The sequence below is a fragment of the Hordeum vulgare genome, chromosome 6H (genome assembly GCF_904849725.1).
Source record: "Hordeum vulgare subsp. vulgare chromosome 6H, MorexV3_pseudomolecules_assembly, whole genome shotgun sequence".
NCBI lineage: Eukaryota > Viridiplantae > Streptophyta > Magnoliopsida > Poales > Poaceae > Hordeum > Hordeum vulgare.
Window position 1 is genome coordinate 502777059 of NC_058523.1, and position 24531 is coordinate 502801589.

Here is a 24531-nt window from a genome sequence, read left to right on the forward strand (position 1 = left end):
CAACGGCGCCACAAAAGGGGTGCTTCCAGTTGCTCAACAATTAGCAATTGTCTTGCAATGGCCAACTAGCGTGTGGGATCGCGGCAGTTTTTCGAGGGTAGAGTATTCAACCCAAATTTGTTGGTTCGACACGATGGGAGTGAAAGGATATTCTCCAGTATTAGCAGTTGAGTTGTCGGCTCAACCACACCTGAAAGATTAGTATCTGAAAATAGGGTATAAGCAGCAAAGGTAGTATGATAACAACGGTGCTAGGAAAGAATCTGTTGATGACAGATTATTCCTAACTAAAGTATCAATGGCGCCAGAAAAGTATTGTAGCAGGTAGCAGCAGTGTAACGAGTAACAACAGTGGCAAGGAACAGCAGTAGTGACAGCAGTAACAAGTAACAGTAGTAGCAAAAGTAGTGGCAGCAACAGCAGGACAAAGCAAGTAACAGTAGCAGCAAGTAACAGTAGCAGCAACAGTAGTAACAGCAGCAGAGCAAAGCAAGTAACAGCAGTAGTGGGACAAACTCGTAGGCAATGGATCGGTGATTTATTGGATGACATTCATTATGCAATAGTTATAACACGGAGAGATATGTGGCTAGCTCCCGCTCGTCAATGTGATGTAGGCATGCATTCCGTGTGTAGTCATACGTGCTTAGGGAAAAGAACTTACATGCCATCTATTGTCCATCCCTCCCGTGGCAGCGGGGTCCAAATGGATACTACGGGATATTAAGGTTCTCCTTTTAATAAAGAACCGGACCAACGCATTAGCACTTGGTGAACACATGAAGTCCTCAAACTATGGTCATCACCGGGAGTGGTTCCGGTTATTATCACTCCGGGGTTGCCGGATCATAACACATAGTAGGTAACTACAACTTGCAAGATCGGATCTAAAACACACATATATTGGTGACAACATAATAATTTCAGATCTGAAATCATGGCACTCGGGCCCTAGTGACAAGCATTAAGCATGGCAAAGTAGTAGCAACATCAATCTCAGAACATAGTGGATACTAGGGATCAATCCCCGTCAAAACTAACTCGATTACATGATAGATCTCATCCTACTCATCACCGCCCAACGAGCCTACGAATAGATTACTCACGAACGATGAAGAGCTTCATGGAATTGGAGAGGGAAGAAGGTTGATGATGACGATGGCGACGATCTCCTTGATCCGGAGCCCAAAATGGACTCCAGATCTGCCCTCCAGGGCAAGAACGGGATGTGACGGCGCCTCTGGATCGTGAAACGCGATGAACTCTTCTCTCTTGATTTTTTCCGGGACGAAAGGGAATAAATAGCTCTGGAATTGGGGGCGGCAGAGCCACGTGGGCCCCACAAGCCTGGTAGCCGCGGCCAGGGGGGAGGCCGCGGCTACAGGGCTTGTGGCCCACTGGCCCGTCCCCTCCGGAGGATCTTTGCGCGAGTATTTTTCATATTTTCTAGAAATATTCTCCGTAAATTTTCAGGACGTTCCGAGAACTTTCATTTCTGCACAAAAACAACACCATGACAATTCTGCTGAAAACAACGTCAGTTCGGGTTAGTTCCATTCAAATCATGTAAATTAGAGTCCAAAACAAGGGCAAAAGAGTTTGGAAAAGTAGATACGATGGAGACATATCAGGGAACAACTGGCGCGTGATGCGACAATGGTCGGAACTTTCAAGCTATGAAAGTCCTCATGTCTCTCGTATTCCTCACTTGTAGGTAATTCGCACTAGCGAAATCCTAACTCTTTAGTTAGAGCAATTTTCTCACACACCAGAAGATCTTAGTCTCTCCCACTGAAGAAATTGACTAAAGTGTAAAAGATTTTCAAAGGCTTCACACGAAGGATTGGGTATGTGTAGGCATTGAGATGAGCATCACTTGAAAACTTTTTTTTAGTTTTACCTCGACCCCGTTTAACAGTACGGTGTTCCTATGGCTCAAAAGAAAGGAAATGAAACTACGAAAACAAAAGTCTTCACGCTTCAAAGTCCTCGCATCAATAGCTTCAAGGGCACCCCAATTTTCTCACTTTCAAAATCTTCAGGAAAGTATCAAAGTCTTCACTCAAAGACATTCATTTTTAGGGGTCGATATTCTTCGAATAACTCAAACTCCTGAGAGGCTTATAGAGCATGTGTACACTCACAAACGTATTAGTCCCTTAACCTATAAGTCCTCAATACACCAAAATCACTAAGGGGCACTAGATGCACTTACAACATGACAACTTTTCTGGCATATTTTCATTTTCTATTTTTTCATGAACTTTCTAAAAAAACTATTTAGTGGGCCTTTGGGAAAATTGGGGATCGTCGTGGCCTTAACCGTTGACGAGCGGGAGAAACGTCTACTTGAGAACCACCCCCTGGCAAACGGACACGTTCCATGGGAGGCTCCTCCTGGTGACCAGACGCCGGATATTGGGGTCCAAAAGAACAATCTCAAAGGGTTATATAACTTCAGAAAAATAATGGAAGGATTATCCAATTTAAAAAGCAAGAGAGTCAATTTGATCGATGGCTAGGGCTTAGGAGGGTCAGAGTAACCCTCGATTCATCACGACCGAACCCTAAGAGTTTGGCGCTTTGATGGATCATTAAAGCATCTCTAGCGGACCCCGTATAACCGTTGAAACTAGAAAATTCCGGCGACTATACAGGTTTGGGCTGTTTTTTCTGCCATAGTAGATACTACAAACGCAGCCCGACCCGTAAAACTTTTGCAGTGGCCCGTAAACGCGACCGCTCGAACGCTATTTCTGCAAGTTCGGTCACTGGATGAAGGTCGAGACCCTATCCCTCCGCCGCAGCGAAAAGCCCCCCCCCCCCACCTCACCACCGTCGCGTGCCTAAATTTCGCCACCTAGACACTTCATTCCACCGCCCTTGATGGCCAACTCCGGCGGTCGTAGGAATAACGTCCCCGATAGGGCTCATCGCGTCAGATCTGACGCCGTCCTAAAGCGCGCCGCGTGCCGGTACATGCAATGGGGCATGACGTCGCCGCCGTCGCTCCTCCGTCGCGAGACAGAGGAGTACGACCGCGCACGCGGCCGCCTCTTCTCCGACAGCTCCTCTGAGGCGTCGAGCTCGCGCTCCTCCCTCCCCTCGGTGAAGACGCAGCGTGAGGAGCTCCCGCCGGTGATGATGGAGCCGGAGGCCGAGGCGGTGCCGTAGCGACCTGCTCGGGGCGTCGTTGGACCGGAGGATTTCCTTCCCCCAGTGGAGGCGGATATCCTGTTGCCCGCGCTGCTCACGCGGAGTGCGCGGGAGGCAGAACAGGACCAGCAGCGCCGTCAGAGGGAAGAGGAGATCGACACCGTGCTCTACGAGCAAGGTGTCGCTTTGGCGCTCGTCTTCGTACACAAGCAGGAGGAGTGGCGCCGCGAAGCCACTGCACAGGAGAGCATCTACGTCGAGCTCTCCTCTGACGAGGACGATGGCTGAGCGGTGGAGAGCATCTACTACCGTACGAGCTCGACTCCGGTGAGCTCAATTTTGCGGAGTGCGATAGGATAGTTTCTTCGGTGATATCCGATGAGCTCGAGTAGGATAGTTTACCTCTATCCACCCTGTAGATCGTCTACTATGTAAAATGAACTATCAATGAAGTGTGCTTCCAATTTTGCCCGAAAATGCCTTTTTTAAATTATGCAGTTTGATTATACAAGGTGTGTTCTGCAGCGTAACATTTCGTCCCATAAAATGCAACTTTGACGAAGTGTAAAACGGTTTTGCAGGTTGTAAATATGCGGGGTCTGCTAGAGATGCTCTTAGTGCGAATTAATCATATACTGGTAGGAAACATTGTCGTCGATAGCTAGGCTACTCTTGATGACTCTGTTAATCTTGAAGCTCTGCAACTGCGATCTTTGACACACGATATGCAAGTGCGAGTGTGTGTACGTCTGCACGCATGTATGTGTTTAGTGTTTTATCATAAAAATGCTAGAAAAGAATCACTAACGGACTACCTATTGCAATTTTGTCAAAGTGATTATTGCACTAAAAAAAGTCCAGCGACCCCCTTAAACTTGTTACAAGATTCACCTTACAACCACAAATTTGATTTGGTTCACTTTACCTGTGAAACCGTGTACTTTACAACTTTCCTTCTCCTTTGACTAGTTTTGACATGATTGACTCCATTTTTGCCTTAGTTAGCAGTGCCATATCACATATTTTCTCTCTTTATCACATCATCTAGTTTCTCTCTTACGAAAACTAAAACAACATGTTTCTCTCAAACCTCATCTTAGTTGTAAGTAAAATTTTACTATAATGTTCACCGAATTATTATTGGTTTAATATGATTTTTATAAAAACCGGGTCTTGTCTGAGTTTTGGACCCAAAAGATTGAACTTGAAATTAAAACATGTTAAAGTAGTACATACATAATAGGCAATTATAAAAATATCCAGTAAATCATTTATAGTTCATGGACCAATATGGTGATATTTTAGATAAAATCGACATGGGAGGGTGAGAGAAAATTCTTGTCTAAGTTTGACGCTCAACTTTTGGGTTCAAAATTCAGACAACATTTATTTCTTCAGAGCGCCACTACATCGTGCATAATTCACTAGACAAATTATTGGAATACGATTTGAGAGAAACCTTCTATTTTTATTATAGTTGTGAGGAGAAAGAAATGACATGACAAAGGAGGAGAAAGCATGTGATGTGTCATCACTGACTAGGACAAAATTGGAGTCAAACATGTAAAAAACGGCAAAGTAAGGATGAAATGTTGTAAAATGGAAGGGTTTTCATAGTTCAGAGGGGTAAACTGCAAAGCAACGTTTGGGATTGTAAAGTAAACCCTAGAACAAGTTCATGGAGTGCAATGGACTTCTCTCATCACACTATGAACTATCTAGACAGGGCAACAGAGCATTATCCAACTTAAAAAGCAATCACTAAATAAAGTGCAACCTCTCGAAAGGTTATATACAGACTATTGGATGCTCCAAGTAGTTTGTATTTTTATTTAAATAAAGGTCGGCCTTTTTCTTAGAACTTCTTTGGGGATCATACATAATACTGAAATAATTCAGACTTGCTAATCCCACAGTTGCCTAGAGTTTTCATAAATCTCAGTCACCTAAAATTGCAACTTCGTTAGTCTAAACTTATACTTTCGAGATCATGCAACTTTAGAGCGAGTTTGAATCCATAGATGATATATGAAAGTTAGATGATATGTGAATTGGTGGATGTTGATCCAAAGGCTTAGAAAGTTTTTTACCTAAAAACCATAGAACAATCATACTGTGGTAAAATTTTCATTAACAATAAAGTATTGATGATAGATTCGAAAAGAGACTAAGCTGCTGGAAGGGCAAGCACATGTCTTGTGTAGGAAGGCTGATGCTGATAAACTCGGTGTTATCAGGCCTACCGGTGTTCCTTCTATCTTTCTTTGAAGTACCCGTGGGTGTACGAAAAACATTAGATTTCTATCGCTCTCGTTTCTTCTGGAAATGTGATGAGGCTAATAAGAAATACACATTAGCAAAGTGGGATATTATCAGCAGACCAAAAGACCAAGGGGGCTTAGACATAGAGAGTTTACAGGTTAAAAACACATGCCTGCTTAGCATATGGTTATACAGGTTGTCTACTGATACTGATGTGATATGGATACAAATTTTGAGAAATAAGTGCCTACAGTCTAAGTCTCTGGCTCAGGCCACTGCTCGCCCCAATGACTCACCCTTTTGGAAGGGGTTAATGAAGATCAAGGTAACTTTCTTTCAGAGGATAAAGTTTTTAGTTGACAACGGAACCACGACCAGATTCTGGGAGGACACATGCTTGGGTAATACGCCGCTAGCTTTATAATATCCTACACTTTATAATATTGCACAATGTAAGGAAGATTACATTGCGATAGTATTCCAATCAGGGGAGCACTAGTGGGAGAAATATGGAATGCCTAGATGCACTTGATCAGACGTTTGATGGATGTTGAACTGTCGGGGAGCAGTCAAATTTCATTCATGGGAAATTAACTACATCTGGTAGGTTTACGTTGAACTCAATGTACATCAATCTAATTAATTCTGGACCACTTTTGAGATCTTTACATATTTGAAAGATCAAGGTGCCGCTCAAAATTAAGATTTTCATGTGGTTTATACACAAGGGGGTTGTGTTAACCAAAGATAATCTGATAAGACAACGACGGATAGGCAGTCCTAAATGTTGCTTTTGTGATCAAAACGAAACAGTCAAACACCTCTTTCTTGATCGTCCATTGGCCAAATTATTATGGTGCACTGTACATATAGTTTTTAACATTACTCAACCAACCATCATTAATACACTATTTGGAATGTGGCTCAACGGAGTGGACGGAACTATAATGAATTATATCAGAATTGGAATAAGTGCGCTATTTTGGGCTATGTGGAACACGAGAAATGATCTTTTTTTTTAATGTTAAAGGGATTCACATTTTTTTGCAGGTTATCTACAGAGCTACAACTTGGATCCGTACGTGGTCGTTACTCAGCCATGTGGACTCCAGGGAGCTTATGGTAATTGGGTGCAACCGGTGGGAGACGGTTGCACGGGCTATCTTTAGCCGGTTTGAATGACGAGCTACTAATAGACTAGGTGTATGCATCGTAGTCTATTTGTTTATTTTCACTGGATGTGACAGTTCTTTTCTGCTTGTGAGTAGTTTTTATCATAGTTTGTTATGTATCCGAAAACTTAAGACTTTGTTTGGTCACTTGCTAATAAAATGACTGCATTCATCGATTTATGAAGAGGCCGGGGATGTGATCCTCCTTTTCCAAAAAAAAAAGAAGAAGTAAAGTATGTAAAACAAAAGTTACACGAAAACGCCTAGTCAACCAATGTCAGTTTTAGGTACCATAAATAGAATAAATGAATGCTTTTCTCAGTCGAGGACTTGATCTTGACTGCTTTTGAAGGCTTAGCTCTGATCTTTGTCGACTTCCCTTCTGTTAAATGATAGATCCATCCCTTCATGTGTGTCGGAGCTTGACGAAATATTTTATCATTTCTGACAGTCCAAATACTCTAGCATCCCATCAGAACAATATCCAGTGCAATATCTCTAGGAAGATTTTGTATCAGTAGACAAATCTCATGAAAACAGAAGATACCTCTGTTTCTTGTAGGTAGAATGTGATTCCAGCAGTTCATAGCAATCCCAGAAGAGATGAGTAAGGGTCTCTTCCACATTTTCCGAGCAAAGGACATAATTATAAAAGGCAAGGTGCATGGATTTCCTCTTAAGTAAATTGTTGGTATTAACTCTATCATAGAGGAGCCACAAAAAGACTTTGTGTCTAAGCATGTCAGAACATTTCCAAATATATTTGAAGATGTGGTGAGTCCTGCTGGGAGCAATGATAGTTTTGTACATCTTCATAGATGAATAGTGTTGGGTACGGTATTCTTCTTCCCAATACCAAAATGAGTGAAGGTTGAAGGAACGAGACCGCTCCCCCGCGTTGTCTCCCCGAGCGAGGCGACCGGGGGCTCCTCCCCCCTTCTAGCGCTCCCCTATCCCTCCCCCCTCCCCCCCCCCGCCGCCACTAGAGCGCGTCATCGGGCCCAGCCCACGTGGTCCAGGCGGCGGCAGGTCTGCCTTTCCCCGCGCGTGCAGTGCCCCTGGTCGGGGCGGTGGCAGCTGGCGGCAGTGTGGCCCGTTGGAGGTGGTGCCACGGTGGCTCTCGATGCGGCGGCATGGTCGTTGGTCGTGGGGCGGCGTGGTGGTGTGGGCGGCCGGCGGCGCCCACCAGGCCCAGATCTAGACCTGGGCCCGTTCAAGCCCCATCTGGGTTTGGGCAGGCCGGTGGCTCAACGTTCGGCGATGCTGCTCCCTGGTGGTGGGGTGAGGCGGCGGCGGTCTGTGGCGGTCGGTCGGCGAGTTACAGCGCGGGGACAGGGACTGTCCGGACCCATGTGGGCCCGGTCGGGCCATAGTGCCGGGCAAGTCCACGTCGTCATGTCCGGTCGGCTCCGCGTTGGCGGTGGAGGTTGTCCCCTCCCTCCGATCGAGCTGTGGCCGCTCCCATGTCCGTTGTATTTTTTCCTCCTCCAGGCCTTGTGTTGGCAGCTCCAGTGAGACAGCGAGGGTGGTTCGATAATTGTGGTGGCATAGACTAGTGGGCGGATGAGTGGGTAGTGCACGACGAAGTGTCTGGGATGGCGATGGTGGTTCTGGATCGGGAGAAATCCTTGGCGGCTTGCCCGGCATCGACGCGATGGCGCCTGCGGGCACCGCTAGTTCTACCTGAAGGGCGTCAGGGATATCCCTCCTCCACTACCCTCCGCGCACCAGGGGAAACCCTAGGACTTGTTCGGGCAACAACGGTGGCTTCGTCGCATTCCTTCTTGGTGGTGTTGTTTGGTGCGAGACGCTTCGAAATGCTGGGACGCAGTGGTACTTCTGTGGCGGGTGCATCGATTGCGGGTCTTCTTCTCCTTGTCAATCTGTCGATGTCAGCATTTGTTTCTCTTTTCTTTCTTTTAATTTTCTTTTGGCTTGTTTGTGTTGTCGTCCCAGCGAGTTGGATGTATCGGTTGGTTGCTTTGTAATACAAAGCGGGGAAACCCTTTTTTCGTCAGTAGTGTTGGGTACTCCGTACATATGTCCATTTATCCTTGAGGTTTTATTGTTGTCTTCTTACAAGATCAGCTTGAAGCATTATGAATTTCTCATGACCTTGAGTGGTGAGGGGTCTATGGAAATTCTCCTCAAATTTTTGGCTTGCCATAATTTGTTGAAGAGAAATGTTCTTATTGTTGGCAAATGAGTAAAGCTCAGGATATGCAGTGTTCAGACATTGATTATTCCAGTTATCATGCGAGAAGTGAAAAGTACCTGCTATGTGAGTTGTACAAATTGAGTGATGCTTGTATATGTGGAGAATACTTAGAAAGGTGACTGAGATATATAAATATTTCAGGCAACTTACATAATATACACTCCCAAAATAATTTTTTGCTAGGTCACATTGTGATCAGTGGCACTGGCAAGCATACTATGATGCTAGTATGCAGAAGCAAGCTACTCCTATTTAGGTTTAATGTATTGTGCACGGGCATTACTTTAGGGTTAACAACAACTAAGATATGCACAATAAGAATTGACCACTGTGTTAAACACTTTTGAAGCATAGCATCCTGGAATTTTGTCGACTTTTGGGCCAGCCCAATATATAATTTCAGAAAATTCCTAATAAATTCTAGAGGCTCACGCAGCCCATTTGTGCAAGGCAAGAGGTGAAAATATTTAGTCCCACATTGCTATTTTAGTAGGAGTTGGACCTCCTTATAAGGGAGGATGTTTCCACACATGTATGATCTTGAGAACAAGAGAGACATACACGCGTGCTCCTCCTCCACTGCCCGCTCGCCTCGTCACGACGCGCCGCGCCGCGCCGCGTGTTGCAGGAATGAGCCGAGCCGAACTAAATTTTTGCCACGCACGACTAGTATACGAAAGGTCACTCGGAAGCTGAACATTTGGTTGCTCTCTGTTCGTTTCGTCTCCCTCGCTCTCTTCGGCTCCCGTCGTTGGCCTGTCACCTCCTTCTCTTGCGCCTATAAAAGAGAGGTCGCTCCTCTCCAGAGATGATGCATCAAAACTTCCTCTCGCCACCGGTTCCTTTCTCTGTGCTGCTGCTACGTTCTTCCCCATCCTTACTTGTGGCGTCCACCGTAGGTCGGAACAGTAGGCCTCCGAAACTCCATCTCTTCGAGTCCTGTACGGGAGAAGGGCGATAAGATTTTTGGGGAGCGCTTATCGGGACTAATGGCTTCCATCACGAACACCGACGATCTCTTCCCGGACGACGACTACTTCTCCGACGTCGACCACCTCTTCGGTAACATGGCCAACGACAACGCCAACACCAACGCTACTGCTGCTGCAACTCAGTACGTACTCATGTTCTTTTTTGTTGAGTTCCTATCGCAACTTTTTGCTATAGTTTCACTTCTAGATATGTTAAGTTTCTGCTCATCACTCCATATGATGCCTTGTGTATATAGAACAGCTCTAAATATGTTCTCTTCTAGATCATATGTGCAACTGTCTTTCATTGTCTCATCTTTATATTCCATGTCTTGTTTCATCTATTTTATGATACCCATGTTTTCTCTAGTTTTTCTTTTAATAAAATCCTATGGTAAATTGCTCAAATTTCCAACAATACAAAACCCTTATTATAGGCAATTTACCCCGAGTGGTTTTGCTGCTTCCATGAGACCTCCTATGTTTGAGGGTGTCCACTATAAGAGGTGGCGCGTGAGAGCTGTTTTGTGGTTTCAAACCATGAGCTGCTATGACGCCACTCTTGGCAAACCTAAAGGAGATCATGATGCTCAACATGAGCTAGCTTTTCAGAAAATGGATACCTTGTTTAAGGTTGCTCTCTTGAGCATTCTTGGTGAGAAAATAGGTGATGCTTATGCGTCAATTGATAATGGAAAAGATATATGGGATGCACTTGAGGCCAAGTTTGGGGTCTCGGATGCTAGCACTGAGTTGTACATCATGGAACAATTCTATGACTACAGGATGACTGAAGAGCGCTCCGTGGTTGAGCAAGCTCACGAGATACAGTCATTTGCAAGAGAACTTGAGCACTTAAATTGCATGCTACCGGACAAGTTTTTTGCCGGAGGCATCATCACTAAACTTCCTCCTCCGTGGAGGAACTTTGCTACCTTACTGAAGCATAAGAGACAGGAGTTTTCCATTCTAGATCTCATAGGTACTCTTGATGTGGAAGAAAAGGCGAGAGCAAAAGACACACGTGCTCGAGGCATTGAGGGAGGTTCTAGTGCCAATCTGGTACAGAAGAAAAACTTCCAGCCCCACATTTTCAAGTACAAGGGCAAGTTTGATGGTAAAGCAAAGTTCGATGGGAAGAACAAGGTTGTACAACACACCAACTTCAAGAAGAAGAATGACAAGAAGAAAGGTGTTTGTCATGTGTGCGGAGATCCTGATCATTGGGCACCTAACTGCCCTAATCGTTATGACAAGCGTCAACATGGGAAAGGCGAGAAGTCCGCTAATGTTGTCATTGGTGACACTGACGTGGAGGATGCTGGGTATGGTATATTTCCCACTATCCTTTCAGTATGTCATTTTCCCGATTGGTTGATCGACACGGGTGCTAATGTGCATGTATGCGGTGATATTTCCATGTTTTCATCTTATCAGTCTGCAGGGACTTCCACCATGCTGATGGGCAACTGTTCAAGTGCTTCTGTTCGTGGTGTTGGCACGGTCGATCTGAAGTTTACTTCGGGGAAGGTCGTGCGGCTAAAGAACGTGCATTATGTCCCCTCCCTGAATAAAAAATCTTGTTAGCGGATCCCTTTTGTGTAGAGATGGCTACAAGCTTGTCTTTGAGTCTAATAAATTTGTAATATCCAAGTATGGAAATTTTGTTGGTAAAGGCTATGAGTCAGGAAGCCTGTTCCGTTTATCCTTGCCACACATTGGCAATAAAGTTGTTAATCATGTTTACAACAATAGTGAATCAAATGTATGGCATTCACGTCTTTGTCATGTTAATTTTGGTTGCATGTCGCGACTAGTCAAATTGAACTTAATCCCTAGCTTCACCACCGTCAAGGGATCTAAGTGTCAAGTTTTTGTGCAAGCCAAACAACCTCGTAAGTCTCATACGACTGCCGAAACGAGAAATCTTGCACCACTAGAGCTCATACATTCAGATCTATGTGAAATGAATGGTATTTTGACAAAAGGTGGAAAAATATATTTCATGACACTAATTGATGACTCCACTAGATACTGCCGAGTGTATCTTCTGAAATCTAAGGATGAGGCTTTGAAATTTTTCAAGATCTATAAAGCTGAAGTAGAAAACCAACTTGATCGAAAGATCAAGAGGCTTAGGTCCGATCGTGGTGGAGAGTATTTCTCAAATGAATTTGATTCTTTCTGTGCAGAACATGGTATAATCCATGAGAGGACGCGTCCCTATTCACCTCAGTCAAATGGGATAGCCGAAAGAAAGAACCGTACTCTAACTGATTTGGTTAACGCCATGTTAGACACATCGGGTCTCTCCAAGGCATGGTGGGGGGAGGCAATATTGAATGCATGTCATGTCCTAAACCGAGTTCCCACAAAGAACAAAGAGATAACTCCATTCGAGGAATGGGAAAAGAAAAGGTTAAAACTCTCTTATCTACGAACCTGGGGTTGTTTGGCGAAAGTCAATGTGCCAATTCCAAAGAAGCGCAAGCTAGGACCAAAAACTGTGGATTGTGTTTTTCTGGGATATGCTTTTCATAGCATTGGATATAGATTCTTGGTTGTAAAATCATAGGTATCTGACATGCATGTCAGTACAATCATGGAGTCGAATGATGCGACTTTCTTCAAAGATATCTTTCTCGTGAAGGATATAGCTACCTCATCAAATCAGGAGATACCTAATTCATCAAACCATGAATTAGTTACAATTACTGAACCTATCATTTCAATGGAACACTTTGAAAATACTGTGGAGGAGAACAGTGAAGTTCCTACCAGGAGCAAGAGACAGAGGACTGCAAAGTCCTTTGGTGATGATTTTCTTGTGTATCTCATAAATGACACTCACAGTTCTATTTCAGAGGCCTATGCGTCTGAAGATGCTGACTACTGGAAGGAAGCAGTCCGTAATGAGATGGATTCCATCTTGGCAAATGAAACTTGGGAGATCACTGATCGTCCTTATGGGTGCAAACCTATAGGATGCAAATGGGTATTCAAGAAGAAGATTAGGCCTGATGGTACTATCGAAAAGTACAAGGCACGACTCGTGGCTAAGGGTTATACCCAAAAGGAAGGTGAAGACTTCTTTGATACTTACTCACCCGTGGCTCGACTGACCACTATTCGAGTACTACTTTCACTAGCCGCCTCACATGGTCTTCTCGTTCATCAAATGGATGTTAAGACTGCTTTCCTAAATGGAGAGTTGGATGAGGAATTTTACATGGAACAACCAGATGGGTTTGTAGTAGATGGTCAGGAAGGAAAAGTGTGCAAGTTGCTGAAGTCTGTATATGGACTTAAGCAAGCACCCATGCAGTGGCATGAGAAGTTTGAAAGAACTCTCACAACCGCATGCTTAGTTGTAAACGAAGCTGATAAATGTGTGTACTATCTCCATGGTGGGGGCGAGGGAGTTATCCTTTGCTTGTATGTTGATGATATACTGATTTTCGGAACAAATTTGAATGTTATTAAAGAGGTCAAGGATTTCCTATCTCACTGTTTTGAGATGAAGGATTTAGGAGTGGCTGATGTCATTCTGAACATCAAGTTGTTGAGAGACGAAGATGGTGGGATTACGTTGCTTCAATCTCACTATGTGGAAAAGATCTTAAGTCGCTTTGGGTATAGTGACTGCAAGTCCTCTCCCACACCATATGATGCGAGCGTGCTGCCTCGAAAGAATCGAAGAATTGCTAGAGACCAATTAAAATATTCTCAGATTATTGGCTCACTTATGTACTTAGCCAGTGCTACAAGACCTGACATCTCTTTTGCTGTTAGCAAACTGAGTCGGTTTTTCTCAAAACTAGGAGATGTGCATTGGAAAGCTCTAGAGAGAGTTCTGCGTTATTTGAAAGGCACTGCAAATTATGGAATTCACTATACTGGACACCCAAAGGTGCTTGAAGGGTATAGTGATTCAAACCGGATCTCTGATGCTGATGAGATAAAGGCCACGAGTGGATATGTATTCACTCATGGAGGTGGCGTTGTTTCTTGGAAGTCTTGCAAGCAAACGATCTTAACAAGGTCAACAATGGAAGGAGAACTCACAGCACTAGATACAGCTACGGTCGAAGCAGATTGGCTTCGCCGGCTCTTGAGTGACTTGCCGGTTGTCGGGAAACCTGTACCGGGTATCCTTATGAACTACGACAATCAAACCGTGATCACGAAAGTGAGCAGCTCAAAGGATAACATGAAGTCATCAAAACACGTTCAGAGAAGGTTAAAATCTGTCAGAAAAATGAAAAACTCCGGAGTTATTGCATTGGATTATATCCAAACATCTAAAAATCTGGCAGATCCTTTTACTAAGGGTCTATCACGTAATGTGATAGATAATGCATCGAGGGAGATGGGCATGAGACCCACAATTTGAGTTGTTTACACTGGTAACCTATTCTTTGTGATCGGAGATCCCGTGAATTAGATGTGGAAGACAAGTTGTTGGTCAACTGAGAGGAAAGTATCCTTATCATTGATAATACCACTCCATGAAGATGGAATACTTTCCTAAACTGCATGGCAGGTTGATATACATCTTAATATGTTCTAAGTGGCTTATTGAAGCAGAGATGTTGTCCTGCAGAACATCTTTTGAAGAACATACCTATATGAGTCTGATTGTTAACGTCACAATCTATGATAGTAGGGTGCTCTCTAGTAAACTCATGAAGGGTCTCGGAGTATGATGCATAAGCTCCACCCGCGGGGAAGTCCCACGGTAACCTAGTATTGATCAAGGCTCTGTGTGAAGCTAGATTCGCAGAAAACTTGCAATTCAAGGCCTAGTCCATTGTTCAAGTTGCTTACTAGTGTAGCATAGAGTTTTAGGTGGAAGTTCAACTTAATAGTCTCCACTGCAGTATCGGTATATAAAACAGTGTTTTGGAACCAAAGGTAATTTTTGTGTGCCTCTCGGATCTGGTGGGGGGTTGCTGGAATTTTGTCTACTTTTGGGCCAGCCCAATATATAATTTCAGAAAATTCCTAATAAATCCTAGAGGCCCACCCAGCCCATTTGTGCAAGGCAAGAGGTGGAAATGTTTAGTCCCACATGCTATTTTAGTAGGAGTTGGACCTCCTTATAAGGGAGGATGTTTCCACACATGTACGAGCTTGAGAACAAGAGAGACATACACGCGCGCTCCTTCTCCTCCGCCGTCCGCCTCGCCACGACGCGCTGCGGGAATGAGCCAAACTAAATTTTTTCCACGCACGACTAGTATACGAAAGGTCACTCGGAAGCTGAACGTTTTGCTGTAGTGGATACTGAAAGCGAACGCAACACTCTTCGGCTGCTGTCTGTTCGTTTCGTCTCCCTCGCTCTCTTGGGCTCCCATCGTTGGCCTCTTGCCTCCTTCTCTTGCGCCTATAAAAGAGAGGTCGCTCCTCTCCAGAGATGACGCATCAAAACTTCCTCTCGCCACCGGTTCCTTTCTCTGTGTTGCTGCTACGTTCTTCCCCATCCCTACTTGCGGCGTGCACCGTAGGTCGGGACAGTAGGCCTCCGAAACTCCGTCTCTTCGAGTCTTGTATGACAGAAGAGCGATAAGGTTTTTGGGGAGCGCTCAGCGCGACTACTGGCTTCCATCACGGACACCGACGATCTCTTCCCGGACGACGACTACTTCCCCGACGTCGATCACCTCTTCGGTAACATGGTCAACGACAACGCCAACACCAACCCTACTGCTGCTGCAACTCAGTACGTACTCATGTTCTTTTACGTTGAGTTCCTACCGTAACTTTTTGCTATAATTTCACTTCTAGATATGTTAAGTTTATGCTCATCATTCCATATGATGCCTTGTGTATATAGAACGGTTCTACATATGTCTTTTTTCTAGATCATATGTGCACATGTCTTTCATCGTCTCATCTTTATATTCCATGTCTTGTTTCATATATTTTATGATAGTCATGTTTCTCTAGTTTTTCTTTTAATAAAATTCTATGGTAAATTGCTCAAATTTCCAACATAGCACGCATATCTATGCAAGATGGCGATGTTCATCTTGTGTTGTAAACAAGACATAACCAAATAGACATGTTTGCTCAGAGTTCTACACAAAAACCGATTGTTCAGTCAGTAATGCACGCTTCCAAGTTCCAAAATTATGAACATCCACCTCGTTGCTGTCGACTGTAATCAACCTACACTAAATGGCCATGAATCTGGTATTGTTCATCAGTAGAATGAGGTTATACACACCTACGCACACCTCCAGAATTCTCTTTAGTGTTCACTCAGCTTTCACCGGCACCATCCCGGAACAAGCAGCGTCGTAAGCATCGCCGAGGCCCGGGATGCAGTCCTCGAAGGGGGCGACGAACTTCTCCAAGAACTTCTCCTCCGTCGGCGCCACCACGTTGAAGAAGCACCGGTCTTCCTCGATCAGCCGCCTCTGCTTGAGGAGCTTCACCACGAGATGCCGGGGCATGAGCCTCCTCTCGAGGCTGTACATGAGCAGCACCGACCGGCGCGCGATGTACTGCGGCTCCAGCCCGACCTCCTTGATCAGGAATTCGGCGTTGCGCCGCAGCCTCTCCTCGGAGGCGACCAGGATCCGCGGCGCCTTGCTGATGGCCAGGCTCACCTCCTCCTTCGACCATCCGAGCGTCTGCCTGAGGACGGCGATCTTGGCGTCGACCTTCTCCTGTCCGATGCAGCCGGCGGTGGAGATCGCGTGCCGGAACATCTGGGAGCCCGGTGGCACGCCGAGCTCAATGGCTCGCCGCACGGAGTCCTGGACGTACTCGGGGTGCATGGTGACCAGGCGCGGCGCGGCCACGAGCAGCTTGGAAATATCGCAAGCACTTAGCCCGCATTGCCTGAGGAACGCGACGTTGGGCTCGACCACCTTCTCGAGGTCGGAGGTGAGGAGCCAGTAGTTCCAGTCGCTGGCCTGGAGCAGCCTCTCCGGGGAGCCGAATAGGGGGAGCCAGAACTGCACCTTGGAGACGAAGCTGCGGCAGAGGAAGTAGCGGCCGGCGATCTTGGCGAGGCGGGCGACCTGGGAGGTGGAGAGGCCGAGGGCGCGGAGCTCCGCGGAGATGGGCGCGAGGGAGCGCTCGATGCGGGCGCAGAGGATGCGCGGGTTGGAGGCGACGGCGGCGGCGACCTCCTTGGGGGAGAAGCCGAGGCCGTCGAGGAATGCGAGGACGGCGTCGGGGTTGGAGGCGGACTTGAGGTGGGCGAGGTTCTTGGAGGCCTTGACGGCCTGCGGCTGGGTGAGGTGGCAGTTGGCGATGAGGTAATCCTCGACGGCAAAGCTGTTTCCTGGAGTGGTGGCAGCGCCGGCGGCGGTGGCGACGTGGGGGATGCGGAGGCGGAGGCGGAGACGGCAGCGGGCAGAGAAGTGGACGGCGGCGAGCGGACCGGCGGCGAGGAAGAGGATAGGCATGGGTGAGAGGAGGCGTGGCGGGGAGGGAGTGGCCATTTTTGACCGGGATGCGTAATCCGCAGCCGCAGCTGCTAGCGCCTAGCGGCAGCGCTGTACTGTGCGCGAGTGGATAGATAGCTTTACTCGTTCAGAGAAGCCAACGAGGATTGCAGGAAATTGGAAAGTTCGAACAGGGAAAACACATGATTGAAACGACACATACGGTGAATTCCTATAGGAGTTCAAAACATATAAAATTTGTAGATAAACTTAAGACAGGCAATATATGAAAGTGTAAGATATTTTTTATGTGTGATGAGAGAGAAAGTATGTATAGTGTGTGTGCGCGCAAGTGCAGTACAGTTCTCACGAAAAGAAAAAGAAAATGGATTTAAACGCATCTTGAGATTCCTAATAAATAAAACAGAAATGGATTCCATAGGAAACTAGTGTCTTCCTTCGCATCATATGATACAAAATGATTTCCACAAACAAAACACATGTGAATTGGAATTTTCGGAAATTCCTTCAATCCAAACAGGCCCGATACAATCAAAATAAACACCACATAGCTCCGATAACAATTTACATACCTCAGAACTCAACTCTCTCCTTTAAGTGGGAGAGCCAGAAAGAGGGGGGGGAGGGTGTTGGTAAAAGAGGTTCAAAAGGGCCGAACTATGAAAAAAATAGGGGTTTAGCAATAAATAATCATTATTTTTTCACTGGTCATCAGTAAAATTAGCAGCATTCCCTAATGTTAGGGGGGACAGGGGGGCCGCCACTGCCTCCTTCCCAAGAAAACACAGGCAAAACGACAAACAAATTGCAAGGCATGAAGAGCATCACCTACAATGACAAGTGTGTATAATCTACTATCGACTAACAAGGGTTGTTCACCAACACCATCTCTACCCCAACCCCGACGATGCCTCCCTAGTAGATTTTTTCGCATCATGCTCACCCCTGCTCCTCCAGAAAAATTCTTTTCCACACATAAATCCACCCCCCTTGTTCTTTCCCTCGAAATCTAATACTTGGTTTTCTCTTCCTCTCCACGTCTTACAGCACCCCCTTCAGTATGCTTCCTAAAAATCCATATTCTAAATTTGTCACCCACAATCTATGGTGAAACCTCCTTTACCATTAACTAGCATTAGGTCCGAAGAAGACGCAAGAACAATAACATATTCACGGCGACTTTCCAATGTGCTCGATCCAATCAAGATTTGCTCCTCCACAACCTCTAAACTACTTAGGTAGAGATTCATCAAGCTTGTTTTGATCGTATGACCCTTGATTTGGAGATGGTTATTCCATCCATGGCGGTGGTGCTCTCTTGTGTCGAGGCAGAACCGAAGAGCAAGACTTGATCAACCTTATTAATGGGTCCTTTTCGAGAGGCATGAGGCGTGCCCTGATGGCTTAGGGGACCCACATGTACCCCTCATTTATCTCTTCATCGCACTCCTTTTCCTACCTCTAGAAAAAAAATATTGGTTGCTCTTTCTCTCGTGTTCTTGCTCCCAAACCTGAGATTTCCGATCTCTTTGCTCGGAACTTTGTTTTCAAAACTGCTTTGAGGGGATTGCCCCTTGGTATGAGACTCGTCCATTGCTCCAATTAGTTTTTGTTTACCCTAGCATAGTTGTTTATCGTCTTTTGGGAGAGAGACATCACTAGTGAACGTCATGTGACTCCGGTCCATACCACCATCACTGTTTACACCTTTACTATTAACGCTTTATTTACTTTTCCGTTGCAATCACTATTACTTTCCCGCTTGTGTTTTGATCCTTTGCAAACTACAAGGCCGGAGAGATTGACAACCTCTTTGTACTCGTTGGGAGCAAAGTTATTTGTTGTGTGTGCAGGTCCACGTCATCTGCTAGCGCCAGGGTGGAAGACACCTACTTGTTGAGCCTAGGAGTCCTCCTGGTTCGATAAACCTTACAGTCTCCGTGTAAGGGAAATTTCCTGCTAACTACATCTCCACCTTCCACTTGGGGTCCAACGAGGGGCGAGAAGCATATACATCACCTCGTCATCACTTGTGCGCTGGGATATCAATGATACCTCGTGTAACGACTAAGATGCAACCCTTTCCTTATTTGGGGGCGAGGCCTCAAAAGGAAAAGGGGCACATCTACACGTTTCGCAAGCGAGATAATCATAACATTACATAACCGAAAGAATGACAAGTAGGGCATACACTTGCCATCTGATAATAACATAGTCATATAGTCATACATGCACACTTATTTAGAACATGGCATGGTCCAGCTACGGACAAGATGAAAACAGATAAAGCTATGATATCCTGCATGCTGGCCCCACGATCACGACCACGCCCCCTAGTCCTCCGGATAACTCACGTACAGTCTGCCAGAGTCCTCATCAAACTCCCACTTCAACTGGCTGTCATCAGGATCTCCTGCATCAGGCGTACCTGTACCTGTGGGTGTTTGTAGTAAACCGTGAGCAACGAGGACTCAACAATCGTATCACCTTGGTATCGAATCTAGCTGAGATAATGGGTGAGGAAGGTTAAGTGTATGGGTTTGCAGCAACCTAAGCATATATGGTGGCTACCTTACGATGATCAGAGTAAACATATGGTGGTCTACGCAAGACGGTCAAAGACTAGATTGATCACTAAGTTATCCTGAACACCTACTTACGTCAAACATAACCCCACCATGTTCTCGATCAGAGAAGGAGCTCTGAAAGAGACAGTCACGGTTACGCACTCGGTTGGCAGTTTTATTAGAATTACTTTAAGTTGTCTAGAACCGGATGTTAATAAAATGTCCATATTTGCCACATAACCGCGGGCACGGCTTTTCGAAAGATTAAACCCTGCAGGGGTGCTCCAACTAGTCCATCACAAATTACCACAGGCCGCATAGTAATCCTCTATCATGAAACTCGTGATCTCGTCGGATTGCTTAGAGGAAAACCTCAACTTTGAGGAGACCCAAAGTTTCACCGGAATCCCATTGCGCAAGATATATCGCTAAGGTAAGACAAATCTGGCAAGACCTCCCAACGTGTCGAAGAACCCGATAGGAGCCGCGTATCTCGTTCTCAGGACATGGTCGGATGAGCGTAGCATACAGTGGCCTGATAGAAATCTCCCGAGTTGCCCCGGCTTGGCCCCGCACACGACTCTAGTTTGGACCAACACTCATGAGGAGCACTGGCCCGGGGTTTGGTTAGATTCCTCGAGGTAGCTATTTCCTATGCATTTAATTATTAATTTATTAGCAGATTAAAACCAAAGTTGGGTCCTTCCAGACAAGCCTTAACACTATACGATTTATCAAGGGGGTCCCCATAACAACCCCGAATGTGTTAGGAGCGCTCAATTATGGAATAAAACACCGGTAGCTGAAACTAAGGCGGCAACAATGGAACAAATCACCCAACAAAAGGCTAGGCCTTCCGTTATTTACCAAGTATATAGGTGCATTAATTAAATAGCAGTTGAACATAATGATATTAATATGCCCATGTTATCACATGGACTAGCTCGCACCTGCAACTAGCAATGTTATCCATTAGTGGTTGAGCAAGCCTACTTAGCCAAACACTATTTGCTAGGAAGGGAAGTGTTTGAGGTTTCATGGCAAAGACAGATGGCATATATATCATGTGGTAGGCAGTGGGCATGTAACGAAGGAAACATGATTCTAAGCATAACAAAGCTAGAAACGGTGTCAAGGTCACGGTCATCTTGCCTGTGATTTCTTCAGAGTGGAACTGCTCTTGTTCTTCCTGCACGAACTCTCCATAATCCATGTACTCGCTCTCCGTTCCCGATGCTACCCAAAGATAAGATAACAGCAAATAAACACCAGCAAAACATAATGCAACAACCAATATGATGCATGTGTGAAGAGGAAGGCATGCACCTCTATTCTAGTCACTTTCACATGCATTAGTTGAGTTATTTATATTCTGGACAGAACCTCATGTTAAGTTATCTTGACATGCTTGAACATGGCATAATCATATCCATCACGAGAAAACGATGCAAAAACCTATAAAGAAGGTCGTGAACGGAGTCTCGGATCAACCGAAAACTACAAAACAAGTTACGAAGGCCTACGGGTTCAAAACAGCCACAAACACAATTATATGGGCACTCACTGGTGTAACCAGGTTGCCACATGAACAAGCAACAAAATACAAGTGGAATGGTGTTTGAGAACACACAAAACCATCAACCATAGCTCACACAAGCTCAAAAACCAGTTTGACACCAATCTGTTTTTAACATCAACTTAGCACTTTGACCACAAGATCTACAACAACTAAAACCCTCTAAATAATTCAAACAACACATGAAACTGAAGCCATCCAACTGCATTACAACCTCATATAAGAAGCTAAGGCAAAGGAATCATACATCAGCAGATATACATCCTCTAACTTGGACAAAATATCATAGGTTGGGACTTAGTGAAAATTACAGATTTTCACGAGCTGCTTATGCTCTGAAGCATTTTGGCAGCCTCCAAAATGATATCTACAGGAGGTATCTGGGCATGAAATTTGAGAGGGAGCTAGACAAACATACCAGCAAACAAACATGAGTTTGTTGCTTGGGCTAATTCCCAACAATGGATCAAATATGAACAACACAACAGGGGAAGAAAATAACCCCAGATTCCCAGACTTAGTGAAATTCACAGCTTTTCTCAAAACTTCCATTTTCAGTCAAGTGCCCACTTTGACAAGGTGTAATAGAAACATGCATAAACCTATGAACAAAAAATATGTCCCATGTTGTAGAGGGGTTCACCCACTACCATCTACCAAGGAATCAACATCAATAGATCAAAGCTCCACTTAATACAAAGCTCTAAACAGGGCATGAAAACATATGTTGCAGCACTTAGGGAAAAAACAATACATCCACAAACTACAACTCAAACATAGGGAAAAATCCATATAGTGAGGGGGTCCACCTGGCAGTGGCCCTCTCACATGATGAAATGTGGGCCCTCTCGACCCACTGTCATACACACACAATGCACAGAGTAAGAAAATAAAAAGGGCCTGAGGGGGGATCGAACCCACCACCTCTAACAAGAAGCTAGCCTGCTTCCACCACTGGGCTAGCACCTCGTTGCCTCTGCTGATACTGCTCACAGGAAAAAATAAACGAAGCAAAAGGGGGCGCCAGGGGATTCGAACCCAGTACCATGGCTTACTACCTCAGCGCTCAAACCAGTGTGCTACACTCGTGGATCTGAACAGAGAGGGGTTCCTTGCTCTTTTGAGCAGGCCCCTCTGCTCTGCCTGCTTCTCCGGCGACCGAAACAGGGGAAGCTCTCTGGCGTGCACTTCGGTGATCTACCGGCAAGGCTAGCTTCGGCGCGGGACGCGGGACTACTAGGGGTTCCATTCCCGTGCTTAGCTTTACGGGAGGGAGCCTGCTGATACGTCTCAAACGTATCTATAATTTTTTATGGTTTCACGCTGTTATCTTGTTTTCTTTGGTTGTTTTATGTACCTTTTATATCTTTTTTGGGACTAACTTATTAATTCAGTGCCAAGTGCCAGTTCCATTTTTCTGTGTTTTTGACTCTTTTTAGATCTGATTTTGGAACGGAGTCCAAACGGAAGAAAAACCCAGAAATGATTTTTTCCCGAACGGAAGAAGACCAGGGGGCTTTTGGGCCAAGCCAGGTGGGCTCCAGGGTGCCCACAAGCCCCCACTCCGCCACCAGGGGGAGGCGGCGGTGGGCAGGCTTGTGGCCTCCCTGGCCGCCCCATGACCTAGGTCTTTGGCCTATCAATTCCCAAATATTCCGCAAAAAATCAGGGGAGCCTTGAAAATACTTTTCCGCCGGCGCAAGCTTCCGTTTCCGCGAGATCTCATCTGGAGACCCTTCCCGGTGCCCTGCCAGAGGGGACTTTGGAGTTGGAGGGCTTCTTCATCATCATCATCGCCCCTCCAATGACTCGTGAGTAGTTCACTTCAGACCTACGGGTCCGTAGTTAGTAGCTAGATGGCTTCTTCTCTCTCTTGGATCTTCAATACAAAGTTCTCCATGATCTTCATGGAGATCTATCCGATGTAATCTTCTTTGGCGGTGTTTTTGTCGAGATCCGATGAATTGTGGATTTGTGATCAGATTATCTATGGTATATATTTGAGTCTTTGCTGATTTCTTATATGCATGATTTGATATCCTTGTAAGTCTCTCCGAGTCTTGGGTTTTGTTTGGCCAACTAGATCTATGATTCTTGCAATGGGAGAAGTGCTTGGTTTTGGGTTCTACCATGTGGTGACCTTTCCCAGTGACAGTAGGGGTAGCAAGGCACACATCAAGTAGTTGCCATCAAGGGTAAAAAGATGCGGTTTTTATCATTGGTTTGAGATTATCCCTCTACATCATGTCATCTTGCTTAAGGCGTTACTCTGTTCTTATGGACTTAATACACTAGATGCATGCTGGTTAGCGGTCGACGTGTGGAGTAATAGTAGTAGATGCAGAAAGTATCGGTCTACTTGTTTCGGACATGATGCCTATAGATATAATCATTGCATAGATATCATCACGACTTTGCGCGGTTCTATCAATTGCTCGACAGTAATTTGTTCACCCACCGTCTACTTGCTTTCATGAGAGAGGCCACTAGTAAACACTATGGCCCCCGGGTCTATTCACATCCATCGTTTACATCTCCGCTTTTACTTTGCTTTGTTACTTTGTTTCTTTCAGTTCTCACTTGGCAAAAAATCTATAAGGGATTGACAACCAATTCATAGCGTTGGGAGCAAGTTTTTGTGTTTGTGCAGGATCTTGAGATACTCCTCCACTGGATTGATACCTTGGTTCTCAAACTGAGGGAAGTACTTACCACCGCTACGCTACATCACCCTTTCCGCTTCGAGGGAACACCAACGCAAGGCTCCAAGGCCACGGGGGAAATCCTTTGCATACTTGCCTAGGAAGTCCCTTAAGGCGTAGCCGCAGCAGAAAGATCAAGCTAAGTATTCTCCCGTCGACGTGCCTATTTCTGGCGCAGTTGGAAGGTCTTTTGTTGCAGTAGCACCCGCAACGGCTGCTCGACGGCGCGGCACCTCTCTGCCCCGGCGGCGACGGCAGCACGCCTCCTAAACTACGGTGACCCTACGGGGGAAGCGGAGAAGGGAAGGAGACGACGTTGCTCACCCTGGGGTTGCTCGGAGGTGCGCTTGTCTAACGCGAAGAGGAAGAAGAGGCGGGGGCGACGATGATACGTCCATTTTGCATCAAGCTTTTATGTTGATATTTACCACTTTATGGGCTGTTATTACACTTCTCGGTACAATACTTATACCTTTTCTCTCTTAT

General features: G+C 45.5%; 1 protein-coding gene across 1 annotated transcript; it reads right to left on the reverse strand.

Moving 5' to 3' along the window:
• Positions 1-15830: 15830 nt before the first annotated feature.
• On the reverse strand, positions 15831-17319 carry LOC123402280. The gene has a single exon (XM_045096181.1). It carries the CDS (start codon positions 17234-17236, stop codon positions 16040-16042), a length of 1197 nt encoding a protein of 398 aa, XP_044952116.1. The 5' UTR covers positions 17237-17319; the 3' UTR covers positions 15831-16039.
• Between the last annotated feature and the right edge of the window lie 7212 nt (positions 17320-24531).